Source organism: Lynx rufus, unplaced genomic scaffold (genome assembly GCF_022079265.1).
Source record: "Lynx rufus isolate CCGP_SWC_20201006 ecotype Redwood Valley unplaced genomic scaffold, mLynRuf1.p SCAF_8, whole genome shotgun sequence".
Lineage (NCBI taxonomy): Eukaryota > Metazoa > Chordata > Mammalia > Carnivora > Felidae > Lynx > Lynx rufus.
Window position 1 is genome coordinate 12,288,236 of NW_025814896.1, and position 13,236 is coordinate 12,301,471.

General features: G+C 50.0%; 1 protein-coding gene across 1 annotated transcript in view; it reads left to right on the forward strand.

Annotated features, from left to right (window-relative positions):
• Positions 1-10,534, forward strand: part of KCNB1 (potassium voltage-gated channel subfamily B member 1) — an 89,931-nt gene extending 79,397 nt beyond the window's left edge. The window contains exon 2 of the mRNA XM_047069513.1: positions 8,337-10,534. Coding sequence (XP_046925469.1) covers positions 8,337-10,343 — 2,007 coding nt within the window. The 3' untranslated portion in view covers positions 10,344-10,534. The remainder of the gene's footprint in view (positions 1-8,336) is intronic.
• The last annotated feature ends 2,702 nt before the right edge of the window (positions 10,535-13,236 follow it).

Below are 13,236 nucleotides of genomic sequence, written 5' to 3' on the forward strand. Positions count from 1 at the left end.
CTTCATTCTGGGTAGCTTGTGTCTAGCTAAAACTTTATGACAATGGAAGAAGGGAAGAACAGAGATTGAGGACATCTAGTGGTTTTTGCCACAGTGAGCCAGAGTGTCTTTGGGGAAACCAGGAAGATGTCTGTTTGCAGGGGTCCAGTGGGAGGTGATGGTGGCTTGGGGCAGGGTGGTGGCTCACAGGTAGAGGGAATGGAACAGACCCAAAGACGTTTGTGAGCCAGAGTTGACACAACTTGGTGGCGGATTGGATATGGGGACAAGGGGGACCCCTAGGTTCCTTTCTTGTGCAATTAGATGCAAATCTTGTCTGGAAAGTTCTTCATATACAGTAGCAACTCATTAAGTGGTTACGATCTTCGATATTGTGTCACTGGGTCTAGAACTACAAGCCCAACCCCTACAGTGACCTGACAGATAACAAAAGGAGTCAAGGGGCCTCTAGGGAAACTGGGGAGCCCATGCCCTGTCTAAAGGGGCAGCTGCTCCTTAGCTCCTGGCAGTGGTTGCTGTCGGGAATGCAGGGTGAGTGTAGGTATCATCTGATTTTCCAAGGGAATGCGAAAATCTAGATTTTTATGTGAAATCTTGCAATTTTGAAACTTAGGCAAATAAGTAAAAATAAACTTCTTAGCCCCAAGGCCTCTGGTTTATAATGCTTAGGATACCCCCAGCCAAGCCACTGTACCTTGCCTTTTCCACCTTTGTGACTCGGTTGCCCTCTGATGGCGAAGGCCGCTGTCGCTTGGCTCACCCCAAGGCCTCTGCCTTCCTCTTTTGTTGTCCAAGCACACGATCCCTGGATTCCCGTCCCTTTGTGCCCAGGAGCGCCACCTGCAGGCTTCTGATTCCAACTTCTTACCTATCCCCCACTGCCGCGGCCCCCACCAGACCATCAGCCTGCTCCCAATCCCTTTAATCGGATCTGCACCAGTGACCCTTCTAATTAAAACTCCCCGGCTGTAATCCCCCTTTAAAGCTGCGGAAGCGGAAGGGCCATAAAAGGAGCGAAAGGTTTGATGGTCCGGAAGCTGCCTCCTCCTGTGTCCTTGAAAACATCTTCAGGACACCCACGGACCAGATCTACCTCTCACGTGTTGTGTGGCCCTGGAAAAGTCACTTCATTTCTGGGCCTCCGTTTCATTCATCTGCTTGTTCATTCATTCGTCGACTATTTAGGGAGCACATACGCTGTGCCAGGCACTGTTTCAGGAACCAAGGCCACAGCAGTGGAAGACAGACCCAGCCTGGGTCCTCAGGAGCTGACATTCTTTGCAGGGCACAGAGGAGAAAATTCCAGCTCAGCAACGTCAGTGCTATGTGGGGCTTTGGAGGATGGACATACCCAACCTAGGCCTGGGGGTCAGAGCAGGCTCACTAGAGCAATGGCCCCTGAGCTGGGGCCTCATGGGGCAGTAGGAATCAGCCAGGAGAAGTGGGGGAGGAAGAGCACTGAAGGCAGAGGGAACAGCATGGTGAGAATATCAACGTATGAGCAACCATGGTGGTACAGCAGGATTCGGTATGGAATATGCAGTGGGAAATTCAGAAAAATCTGGAGAGAGAGAAGAGAGGTAGTCAATATAAAAATCCAAATCTCTTTATCATTCCTCATCAGTTCCTCCTGCCTCTCCAACCTCATCTCCTCCAACTCTCCCTCCTACTCACTCAGTCCCACCTACACTGAGCTTCTTTCTATGGCTTGATCAGGCCAAACTCATTCCCACCTCAGGGCCTTTGCACATGCTATGCCTTCTGCCTGGCATGCTCAGATCTTTGAACGACGCACTGATCATCCTCAAGTCTAAGCAACCAGGATACCTCCCAAAATAGGTCTGCTCTGACTACCCAACCTCACGTGGACAGCCCTCCTTGCCTCTTCACTGATTCCCCCTGGTTTGTTTTTCTCAGTAACGTGTAGTACGTAACACTATCTGACATCATCTTGTTCTTTCTGGGCCTATGGGTTATTTTGTCCACTTCTCCCTAGCGGCTCCTTGAGGCTACAGAAAATGGTCTTTCTTATCCGTGCTGCATCCCCAGCAACTAGCATAGCATTTGGTAAGTGCTCAGTAAACGCATGCCAACTATATGCAGAGAATTAGAACATTATCCAAGAGCTTGGAGAGCCATTGCAGGGTTGACAGCAGGGCTATGGCTTGCTTGGATTTTTGCTTCTCTCCTGTGATCTATCAATATGACTGTGACCATCAAAAGCAATGGGATAGGGTGGCTCAGTGGAGCATCTGCCTTTTTTTTTTTTTTTTTTTTTTTTTTTGAGAGAGAAGGTGCAAGTTAGCAAGGGGCAAAGAGAGAGAGAGAGAGAGAGAGAAGCGGGGCTCACCCGATATGGGGCTTGAGCCCACCTGATGTGGGGCTCAAGCTCACCCAAAATGGGGCTCAGACTCACAAACTGTGAGATCATGACCTGAGCCAAAGTTAGATGCTTAACCGACTGAGCCACCCAGGTGCCCTGAGCATCCAACTCTTGATCTTAGCTCAGGTCTTGATCTCAGGGTCATGAGTTCGAGCCCCACATTGGGCTCCACACTGGATGTGAAGCCTACTTTAAAAAAAACAAAAACAAAAACAGGGGTGCCCGGGTGGCTCAGTTGGTTAAGCGTCCAACTTCGGCTCGGGTCATGATCTCACGGTTTGTGAGTTCGAGCCCCGCATCGGGCTGTGTGCTGTCAGCTCAGAGCCTGGAACCTGCTTCAGATTCTGTGTCTCCCTCTCTCTCTCTCTGCCCCTCCCCCACTTGTGCTCTGTCTCTCAAAAATAAATGTAAAAAATTTTTTAAAATAAAAAAGGCAATGGGATACTCCTTATGGAAAGCAAAAATTTTATAACTTTACCAAGGCTTATTTTACATATCATACAATTCCCCCACTTCTGCTGTGCAGCTCAGTGATTTTTTTTTTTTTTTTTTAGTGAATTTGCCAAGTTGTGCAGCCATCGCCCTTACCTCAGTGTTAGAGCACTTTTATCACCCAGTGACATCCCTCATGCCCATTGACAACGGTTAACCCATAGTCCCACCCTGGCAGCCACTAATTTGCTTTGTATCCCTATAGATTTGCCTTCTCTGGACACTTTATTTAAATTGTTTTTAATGTTTATTTCTGAGAGAGAGAGCATGAGCAGGGGAGGGGCAGAGAGAGGGAGACACAGAGTCCGAAGCAGGCTCCTGGCTCCGAGCTGTCAGCACAGAGCCCGACGCGGGGCCCGAACTCACGGACTGTGAGATCATGACCTGAGCCGAAGTCGGAACCTTAACCGACTGAGCCACCCAGGCGCCCCTGGATAATTTATTTAAATGGAACCAATCAGTATGTGGCCTTTTGTGTCTAGCTGCTTTCACTTAGCATCATGTTGTCAAGGTTCATCTGCCTTGTAGCAGGTGTCAGCACCTCGTCCCTTTTTCTGGATAAATACTATTCCACTGTGTGGATAGACCACGGCTTATCCAGTCATCAGGTGATGGACATTGGGTTCACTCCACTTTTTAATTTACGGCTAATGTTGCTATGAACATGCTTGTGCATGAAGAAGTTTCCGCGTAAGAGTGCGCTTACCACAATGAGCACCGAGTAATGTATTAATGTATCGAGTCGTTGAATCGCTGTATTGTACACTGAAACTAAGAGAACTGTTGTATGTTAGCTATACTGGAGTTAAAATTAGAAGAATTGTTTATGACGTTTGTTTTTTAAAAAAGGGTGGGGCAGCTTCCAAGCCCTGAACAGCTCTCGGCTTGCAGAGCCTCTGGTCACTGTACGGATTTGACCCCAGTGGGCTGTGTGACCATGAAAGGGTCCCTTCCCTCTCTGCTTGAGTCTCCCCATCTTTCCAGACAGGAGCCTGTGCCCTTTTATGCACAGATATTCTGTGCCTTGTTCACATTCCTGGAAGAGCAGGGGAATGTGTGCAGGAAATGATAAACAGTTTGTATTTATAGCTGCTGAGCCAAAGGTGGGCATCCCCGTGATCAGCCCCCTGGGTCCCACCCTGAGGACTCCCGCTGCTGCTCTCTTCCCCCGAGAGAGCCCAAGCCTCCTCCCCCATTTTGGTGCAGACAGGTGGGTTCCAGGATCCAGAATCTCCTCACAGGGAGGGAATTTGAGGACTGCCTCCAAGTCCCTTGTCCCGGCTTTTGCCTTTGCTCCCCGGGTTCCTGGAGTCCTGCCCAAACCTGATTGGGCTCAGATCCCAGGCAAACAGGGCTGGAGATGCAGAGGCCCAGACAGAGTTTTGAGCAAAACCTGGGAGGGCTCTGGGTGTTGGCCGGTCCCCCCATCCCTGGGGTCCATCCGGAGACTGGGTCAAAACTGTCTGGGTTTGAGACCAGAGCCCAAGCTTGTAGGATGTCTGCTGCCTTAGCCGGGCACTGGGGTCCACAGACCTAAGCAACCAGTCCAGGGGCTGGGGGTGGGGGCGATGATAAACTACCCAGACAATAACTTAGTAACATAATGTGTATTAAGTGGCTGTTATGTGGTAAGTGCTCAATTGCTTCCATCTCCATTCTAGACACAAGGAAATGGAGGTTCCGAGAGGGGAAATGATTTGTCCAACCAGCTCATAAATAAGTGTAAGGCTGGGGATAATAGCAACAAAGGCTGAGAATTCACTGAATTCTCATTGCAGCCTTGCCCTGGACACCTCCTCCCCCACCCCTCAGTCTTACAGATAAGGAAACTGAGGCACAGAAGGTTCAACACCCATTTGGAAGTTCCCCAGCCACTTCCTGGCTGGGGAAGTGTGGCCCTGACTCTAAAGGCTTCAGTGGGTTCAGGAAAGAAAACTATCTTGTGAGCAGGGCCGGGAGAGGGTGCAGAGAAAGACCCTGCATGCTGCCTTCGGGGAAGGAGGCTTGAGGTGCTCTGACCTTCCCAACACAGCCCTGAGCAGCAGGCAGCCCTCCCCCAGGACCCAGTGAGGCCTCCGCCCCCTTTTCTTCTTTTCTAGGCATCCTGAGGCTGAGAGGAGGGACGGGGAGGGCGCATTCTCAGGTACAAAGGTGGTGCCCGCCTTAAAATAACAAGCCCTAAGGACTGTACATAATATGCCGGGTGCATAATTCATGCGTCTGTCAGCAGAACAGCAATTATGTGGGCCTTCCCTGGGGTTGTCTAGGGGTTAGAAACTGGCTCGGGCTTCCCTTGCCAGCCTCTGGGGGAAATGGGACCTCCCAGCTGTTAAAGGAACAGGCTCCCCAGGAATCGGGAATCAGCTCCTTTCCTGCAGGCTCCCTCCTGGCTGGGGGGTCAGCGCCTAGAACCGCAGCCTGCCGGGCTCAGCCCAAGACCCTGGCTGGCCGTCCCCACAAAGTCAGGCCCACCTGTGCTGGTAACTCTACGTGCATAATCTCCTTGTCCCCCACTCTACAATTTATAAGGGGCTGGCTACCAGTATTCCCCAGGGTTTCTCAACCTTGGTACTATCGACATTTCGAGCCAGGTAATTCTTCATTGTGAGGCTGTCCCGTGCGAAGTAGGATGTTCAGTAGTAGCATCTTCCTCCCCCAAGTTGCGACAACCAAAAATTTCTGTGGAGTTTGCCAAATATCCCCTGGGAGGGGGGTCAAAATCATCCCCAGTCATGAATGACTAGAATATCCCCATTTTACACATTTGAAAACTGAGGCAGGCAAAGTTTCAATGCCAAGGCCACCCAGCTGGGTTCTACCTCTAGGACCCACGCTCCTAACTCAGTGCAGGAGTTGCCAAAGTCTGCTGCCCAAATGCTTTATTCCAGTAAGCACATATTTGTGTTAATGAATGTTTAACATCCCTTTCCCTGGCACCCAAACTCAGCATCTTTGCAAATGTCATTTCTCAGGACGAGACTAAAATAGAACAGAGAAGGTGAGCCGTGTTAGTTGTTGTTGTTGTTGTTGTTTTACTACTGAGTAAAGAGTACAGGCAGCAAAAGGACACATACAGTAGGACGTCAGTCCTGAGCAAGACACAGTACCAATTTGTGAGGGCCATCTACCTCTGCATTAAAAACTACAGATGGGGCACCTGCATGGCTTGGTCGCTGAAGCATCCGACTCTTGGTTTCGGCTCAGGTTGTGATCTCACGGTTCGTGGGTTTGAGCCCCACATTGGTTCTGCACTGTCACTGTGGAGCCTGCTTGGAATTCTCTTTCTACCTCTCCCTCTGCTCCTCCCCTGCTCGAGTTCTCTCTCTTAAAAAAAAAAAAAAACAAAAAACTCTGGGGCGCCTGGTTGGCTCAGTCGGTTAAGCGTCCGACTTCAGCTCAGGTCACAATCTCGCGGTCCACGAGTTCAAGCCCCGCGTCGGGCTCTGGGCTGACAGCTCAGAGCTTGGAGCCTGCTTCCGATTCTGTGTCTCCCTCTCTCTCTGCTCCTCCCCTGTTCATGCTGTGTCTCTGTCTCAAAAATAAATAAACGTTAAAAAAAATTTAAAAAAAACTCTACAGAAAAGACAAGGGAGGAGAAAAATTTCTGGTTACCCACAGGGTGGGGAAGGACCTGTGAGAAGTGTCAACATTTCTGTTGTGTACCCTGTTTCTTCGCCTGGGTGGTGGGTTCGTGGGTGTTCTTTTGATTATGGTTCGGAAATATATATAAACTTGACCTACTTTTGTGTATCGGATATTTCTTTTTATAAAGTGATTACAGAATTTTACTTTTCCGGTGAGTGCAAATCAAGGTATTAACACTCAAAAGCTTTTGTTTAAAAGACACAGGGTACTTGGGGGGACACCTGGCGTGGCTCAGTCGGTTAAGTGTCCGACTTCGGCTCAGGTCATGATCTCACAGTTCATGAGTTCGTGCCCCGCATGGGGTTCTCTGCTGTCAGCATACAGCCTGCTTGGGATCCTCTGTCTCCTCTTTCTGCCTGTCCCATGCTCATACTCTCTCTCTCTCCCTCTCTCTCTCTCAAAGATTAAAAAAAAACATTAAAAATAAATAAAATAAAAAATAAAAGACACAGAATACGTTGAACATGAGTACAGCAAAAACAAAACAAAACAAAAAAAAAACCAGGAAGTTGATAGAGCACCTGAGGTTGGAGAAATGCATAACACATCCTTTCGGCATCTGGGCTGGTGGAGAAAGAGCTTTCTTGCTGCTCATGGTGCCCCCAGTGCCTAGCAAAGTGCTTCACATGTTGTACATGATCAATAAATAGTAGCCAGATTGACAACTGAATTCTGGTCCTGTTCCTTCCGCTTGTCACTCTGTGAACTTGGACTAGCCCCTGCCCTGGGCTAGGTGCTAGGAGTGTGAGGGGTGCAGAGACAAAGCTCTGAACCCATCCTTCGTCCCCCCGGAAGCTCACGGATTCTGGGCAGTGATGAACACACACGCCTCTGTAATGGGATGTGTTGTAAAAGCACGCAAGGGAAGGCGAAGTGGTGAGGGACCCCGAAGGACGGAGCGGCCAGTCCCACCAGGAATGACCTCTACAGAGAGGGGTCACGTGGGCTGGGTTTTTAAAAATGGATGGGAGTTCACTGAACAGAGAAGAAGGGACACAGACATGCGGGATCGGCCAAAAATGGCATGTGGCCAGAGAAGTGTGACGTTTGGGAACCTGTGGCAGGAGAGACCCAAAGAGAGGGGTCGAAGTAGAAATGTAGGCTTGACCACCCTGTGTTGTGCGTGAGGACTGATTGCAAAGGACGGAAAACTCTCACACGCAAGCAGCAGTGGCATTTGCTCACAGGATATAACAGGACATTTGGGGACAGGGCTGGAAACAAAGGCCAGCTGAGCCACGCGGAGCCTGGGTGGTCTCAGCTGACGGCATGTTGTGGGGTGAGGGCTGAGAGGTCGCCCCCACGAAGATAGCGGGTGTTTATCAGACACTCCCCGTGTGCTGCTGGAAGCTGTCCTAAGCACTTTGCACACGTTAACGCCTTGACTTTTCATAGCAGCTCTCTGAAATAGACACTGTATTTGCCCTCCCATTTTGCAGATGAAGAAACTGAGGCTTAGGATAAACACCTGGCTCCAGGTAAGGAAGTGGCAGAGCTGGGATTTAAACCCAAAACAACCTGACACCAGAGTCCAAGCTCTTAAATTGTTGCTCCTCACGCTGTCTTTCAAACCTGCTGTGTCCTCACTGCTGACCCCTCGGGCTAGAATAGTTAGCTTGAAATCATTGCGGTCTCCGGGCTTTGGTTTTGAATGGATTCAAAAAAACAAAAATGGATTTGAATAAATGATCTTTTTAGCTCAAACAACCAGTCATTAAGTGACAAGTGAGATGTGACAGTGCCCTTGAACTGTTGAGGAGCACCCCATCATCCTACTGGAGGTCGGTAACTAAATCCCGCTCTCTTCTCCTTGCAGATCCTTGCCATCATTTCCATCATGTTCATTGTCCTCTCCACCATTGCCCTGTCGCTCAACACGCTGCCCGAGCTGCAGAGCCTTGATGAGTTCGGCCAGACCACAGACAACCCCCAGCTGGCTCACGTGGAGGCCGTGTGCATCGCGTGGTTCACCATGGAGTACCTGCTGCGGTTCCTCTCCTCACCCAAGAAGTGGAAGTTCTTCAAGGGCCCACTCAACGCCATTGACTTGTTGGCCATCTTGCCCTACTATGTCACCATCTTCCTCACCGAATCCAACAAGAGCGTGCTGCAGTTCCAGAATGTCCGCCGCGTGGTCCAGATCTTCCGCATCATGCGTATCCTCCGCATCCTCAAGCTCGCACGCCACTCCACCGGCCTCCAGTCCTTGGGCTTCACCCTGCGAAGGAGCTACAATGAGCTGGGCTTGCTCATCCTTTTCCTCGCCATGGGCATCATGATCTTCTCCAGCCTTGTCTTCTTTGCCGAGAAGGACGAGGATGACACCAAGTTCAAAAGCATCCCGGCCTCTTTCTGGTGGGCCACCATCACCATGACGACGGTTGGGTATGGAGACATCTACCCCAAGACTCTCCTGGGGAAGATTGTCGGAGGACTCTGCTGCATTGCAGGAGTCCTGGTGATTGCTCTTCCCATCCCGATCATTGTCAATAACTTCTCTGAGTTCTACAAGGAGCAGAAGAGGCAGGAGAAAGCAATCAAGCGGAGAGAGGCTCTGGAGAGAGCCAAGAGGAATGGCAGCATTGTCTCCATGAACATGAAAGATGCTTTCGCCCGGAGCATCGAGATGATGGACATCGTGGTAGAGAAAAATGGAGAAAATATGAGTAAGAAGGACAAAGTACAAGATAATCACTTGTCTCCCAACAAATGGAAATGGACAAAGAGGACACTATCTGAAACTAGCTCAAGTAAGTCCTTTGAAACCAAGGAGCAGGGGTCCCCTGAGAAGGCCAGATCATCTTCCAGTCCTCAGCACCTGAACGTCCAGCAGTTGGAAGACATGTACAATAAGATGGCCAAGACCCAATCTCAACCCATCCTCAATACCAAGGAGTCAACAACACAGAGCAAACCAAAGGAAGAACTTGAAATGGAGAGTATCCCCAGCCCTGTAGCCCCTCTGCCCACTCGTACAGAAGGGGTCATCGACATGCGAAGCATGTCGAGCATCGATAGCTTCATTAGCTGTGCCACAGACTTCCCCGAAGCCACCAGATTCTCCCACAGCCCTTTGGCCTCACTCCCCAGCAAGACTGGGGGTAGCATGGCCCCAGAGGTGGGCTGGCGGGGAGCTCTGGGTGCCAGTGGTGGGAGATTTGTGGAGGCCAACCCCACCCCTGATGCCAGCCAATGCTCTTCTTTCTTCATTGAGAGCCCCAAGAGTTCTATGAAGACGAATAACCCCCTGAAGCTACGAGCACTTAAAGTCAACTTCATGGAGGGTGACCCCAGTCCACTAGTCCCCGTTCTGGGGATGTACCATGACCCTCTTAGGAACCGGGGGGGTACAGCTGCTGTCGCTGGGCTAGAGTGTGCCACACTCTTGGACAGGCCTGTACTGAGCCCAGAGTCCTCCATCTATACCACAGCAAGTGCTAGGACACCCCCCCGGTCGCCTGAGAAACACACAGCAATAGCATTCAACTTCGAAGCAGGTATCCACCAGTACATTGATGCGGACACAGACGACGAGGGGCAGGTTCTCTACAGTGTAGATTCCAGCCCTCCCAAGAGCGTGCATGTGAGCACCAGTCCCAAGTTCAGCGTCGGGACAAGATCAGAGAAGAACCACTTTGAAAGCTCCCCCTTACCCACCTCCCCTAAGTTCTTAAGGCAGAACTGTATTTACTCGACAGAAGCATTGACTGGAAAAGGCCCCAGTGGTCAGGAAAAGTGCAAACTCGAGAACCACATCTCCCCCGACGTCCGCGTGTTGCCAGGGGGAGGAGCCCACGGAAGCACACGGGATCAGAGCCTCTGAGCTACCCTACCTGCAGCAGAGACTTGTGGCAAGACCTAAGAGGCGTGCTGTTCGGCTGACCTGCCGCAGAGCTTTTCCGCACGAACTCAGACAGACAGGCTCTGCAGAGCCCCCAGGCAGAAGAGAGACTCCAGAGGAGGCTCCCTAGGGCCTGGAGAGCCATGACAGGTACAGCAGGATGAAGTGGGCCAAGCCACAGGCTATGGCGTCTCCTTGTAACAACTCTGCTGCCCTCTTTGGGAGATGACATGGGCAGAACTCATAGCCACCACTACCACATGCTAGACCTCACCAAGACTACCTAGTCCCCACTTTTCTGTCACGGCTCTCCATCGCAGCCTCAGGGGGCAACATCTCCATCCCTTGGGCTTCGGCTGGAGACGGACGCTGGACAACAACAAGTGGCCGGGTTGACCAATTTCGTTTTGGGCATTGCCCAGCCACCTCTAGGAACTCCTGTCCATCGCCTCCTGGATGGATCCCACTGTCAGAAGGCTGCAGAGGATGCTTGTGTCGTGGGGAAATTTCTGCGCCATAAACCACGGTCCCAGCGCAAAACCCTTCCTCAGATGTCTTCATCGACTTCAGTGTTCCGTAGTACCTGAGATTTTATTTTGAGATATCATCAGGGTGAGTTGCACCACTTGTTCCCGATTCTAATTGCCCCCCGGCAACGTGGGAAGGGTTCAGACGGCAGGCACTCAGCCAACAGTGTGAACTGTGAACATTGCTTTAGGGTTGTATAAGGAAAACCCTCTCTGTACATCACTAGCATAGACTCAAAAGATATGCAAGAGTCAAATATGCAAAAGAAATAGCTTATTCAAAGAGACTGTATGTTACCGAAGAACAGAATAAAATCTGATTTTTTTTTTTTACCTGCAAAAATGGAAAAAAAAAAAATCCCCAATTGAAATGCCCAGTTCAGACTTTTGAATACTTCCTGTGGCAGCAGGGAAAGCATCTACTATGATAGAAATTCTTTTTTGTTTCCTGTGGTATTCAAGTTTAAAAAAAAAAAAAAGTTAAAATAAAAAGCACTTTATGTTTTTCAAAAATAGGTTCTACCAGGGACAGTGTCAACATCTTGCACTTTAAAACAAGCACTATTTCCCGTGGGCCACTTTTTGGGACTACAGTTGGGCTGTTAACTACATGCCTGTGTCGGGCCACGGTGGGTGATGTTGTGCGGGTATTGCTGTCCGCCATGTTGAAGTCTGTGGGCTCCTTCCCTGTCCCTCTGAAGCTTCCTGTTGGCCCCCTTGCGAGGAAGGGTACTTGAGCCCTGGAGTGGGGCCTCTCACAGAGTCCCGTGTGCAGGAGACACGCGCATCTCGGAAGAACACAGTAGGCGGTGGGCACTGGGTGTTTACTCTGTTCTCTTTCTCGTCAACCAGCTGTTGGTATGTTTTCAGTGTCACTGTCTGTACTAAAACTCAGCTCTCCTTTCTGCAGCCATCAATGCAGCTAGTACAGACAAAAGCAATAAGTATTTGTGTGCGTTGTGAGTGGTTCCGGTGTATTTCTTGGTGTTGGTCTCCCTGTCCTAGTTCGACGACCTGGCGTTGGCCTGCCTGATTTGGGTCCAGTAAGGACGGTGGTGTTGGCCGTTCCTCAGTTCAGACACATTGGGTTGAGCCACCGGTTAGCATGATGCCCTGCTGTTGGCCCATCTGTCAGTCAAGATGACGTATCTGCCTGTCTTTAGTACAACGGACCGATGTCGTTCCCTAAATACAACGTGGATGGACGATGTCCCAAGTACAGTAGTGTAGATCTGCCGGTCCACAACACGGTGACAGGCACACGTCTTCCTGATGGAACAAACATGGTGTGGGTCTCCTGTTCCTCATACAATGTGTCATTGGTCTGCCTGTGAGTGTGATGGCATGAGCCACCTGTCAGTACACAAATAATCAGTCATTCTGCCTGCCCTCTGCACAATGGCATGCGGTTGGACCACCTGTCACAGGTGTCCACAGGAGTCATCCCGCCGCCCTTAAAAACACCTGTGCTCTGCTGAATATGTACCTGGTTCCTACTGCTTCTCGGTGTCTCCGGGGACTGTGGATCCTTCCAAGAGGGTGCAGTCCTGTTCTTTGCTGTGTTAACAAAGGCTACGATGCCGATGCCGAAGTATCTTGCCACTCTGAGGTATCTTCAGAGCATCCTCGCAGCCACCGCAAAGGGACTTACGGGGCAGGGAAAGTGTGAGGTCATCCTGTGCTGGTAGCACCAGAGAGAGAGGAAGCAGCCACGCCCCCAAGCGCTTTGCCGGGCACACAGCGCGGGCTGGGGGCCTACTGAGGAGCGGCCGACGGACAGTCCTCCCCGGCCCATCTCATTTCACCTGCCTCTTCTTTGTTTTCATGACCATTTACGTCGGCCATCAGCACAAACGTGAAAATTCAGGGAAAACAAATGCTTTTTGATAAAAGTAAATAGTTGTGATTTCCGATTCCGATATTTTTAGAGCTGATGCTATCTGTAAAAATTAGTAACAATAGTAATATAGTCTATTTTACATATCAGGAAAGTGAACATGTTTAAATATAGCCATATACAGCGAGAAGGAACTTACCACCCCTTCTTCAAATCAAGGCATTTCATTTGTTGGTTGAAGCCGATGAGAAGTGTACAGATTGGATATGATTTTTTTTTCTTTCTTTTTCTTTTTTTTTAACTAATAACCAATTGGTGCAACTCTCCTTGTAACCAAAGGCCCTTTCTGCCTTGTGTGGTCACACAGGACCTGGCCCTTCCTTCCCTGTGTAGTTTGTCTGACCTTAAAGTAGCATTTTATGGAGTCACTTTTGAAGGACGAATTCAGAAGTATCATTAAGAACCTACCTTTTCAGGCTTACTAGCCAGAGTCCTATAGAGTTCTTATAGA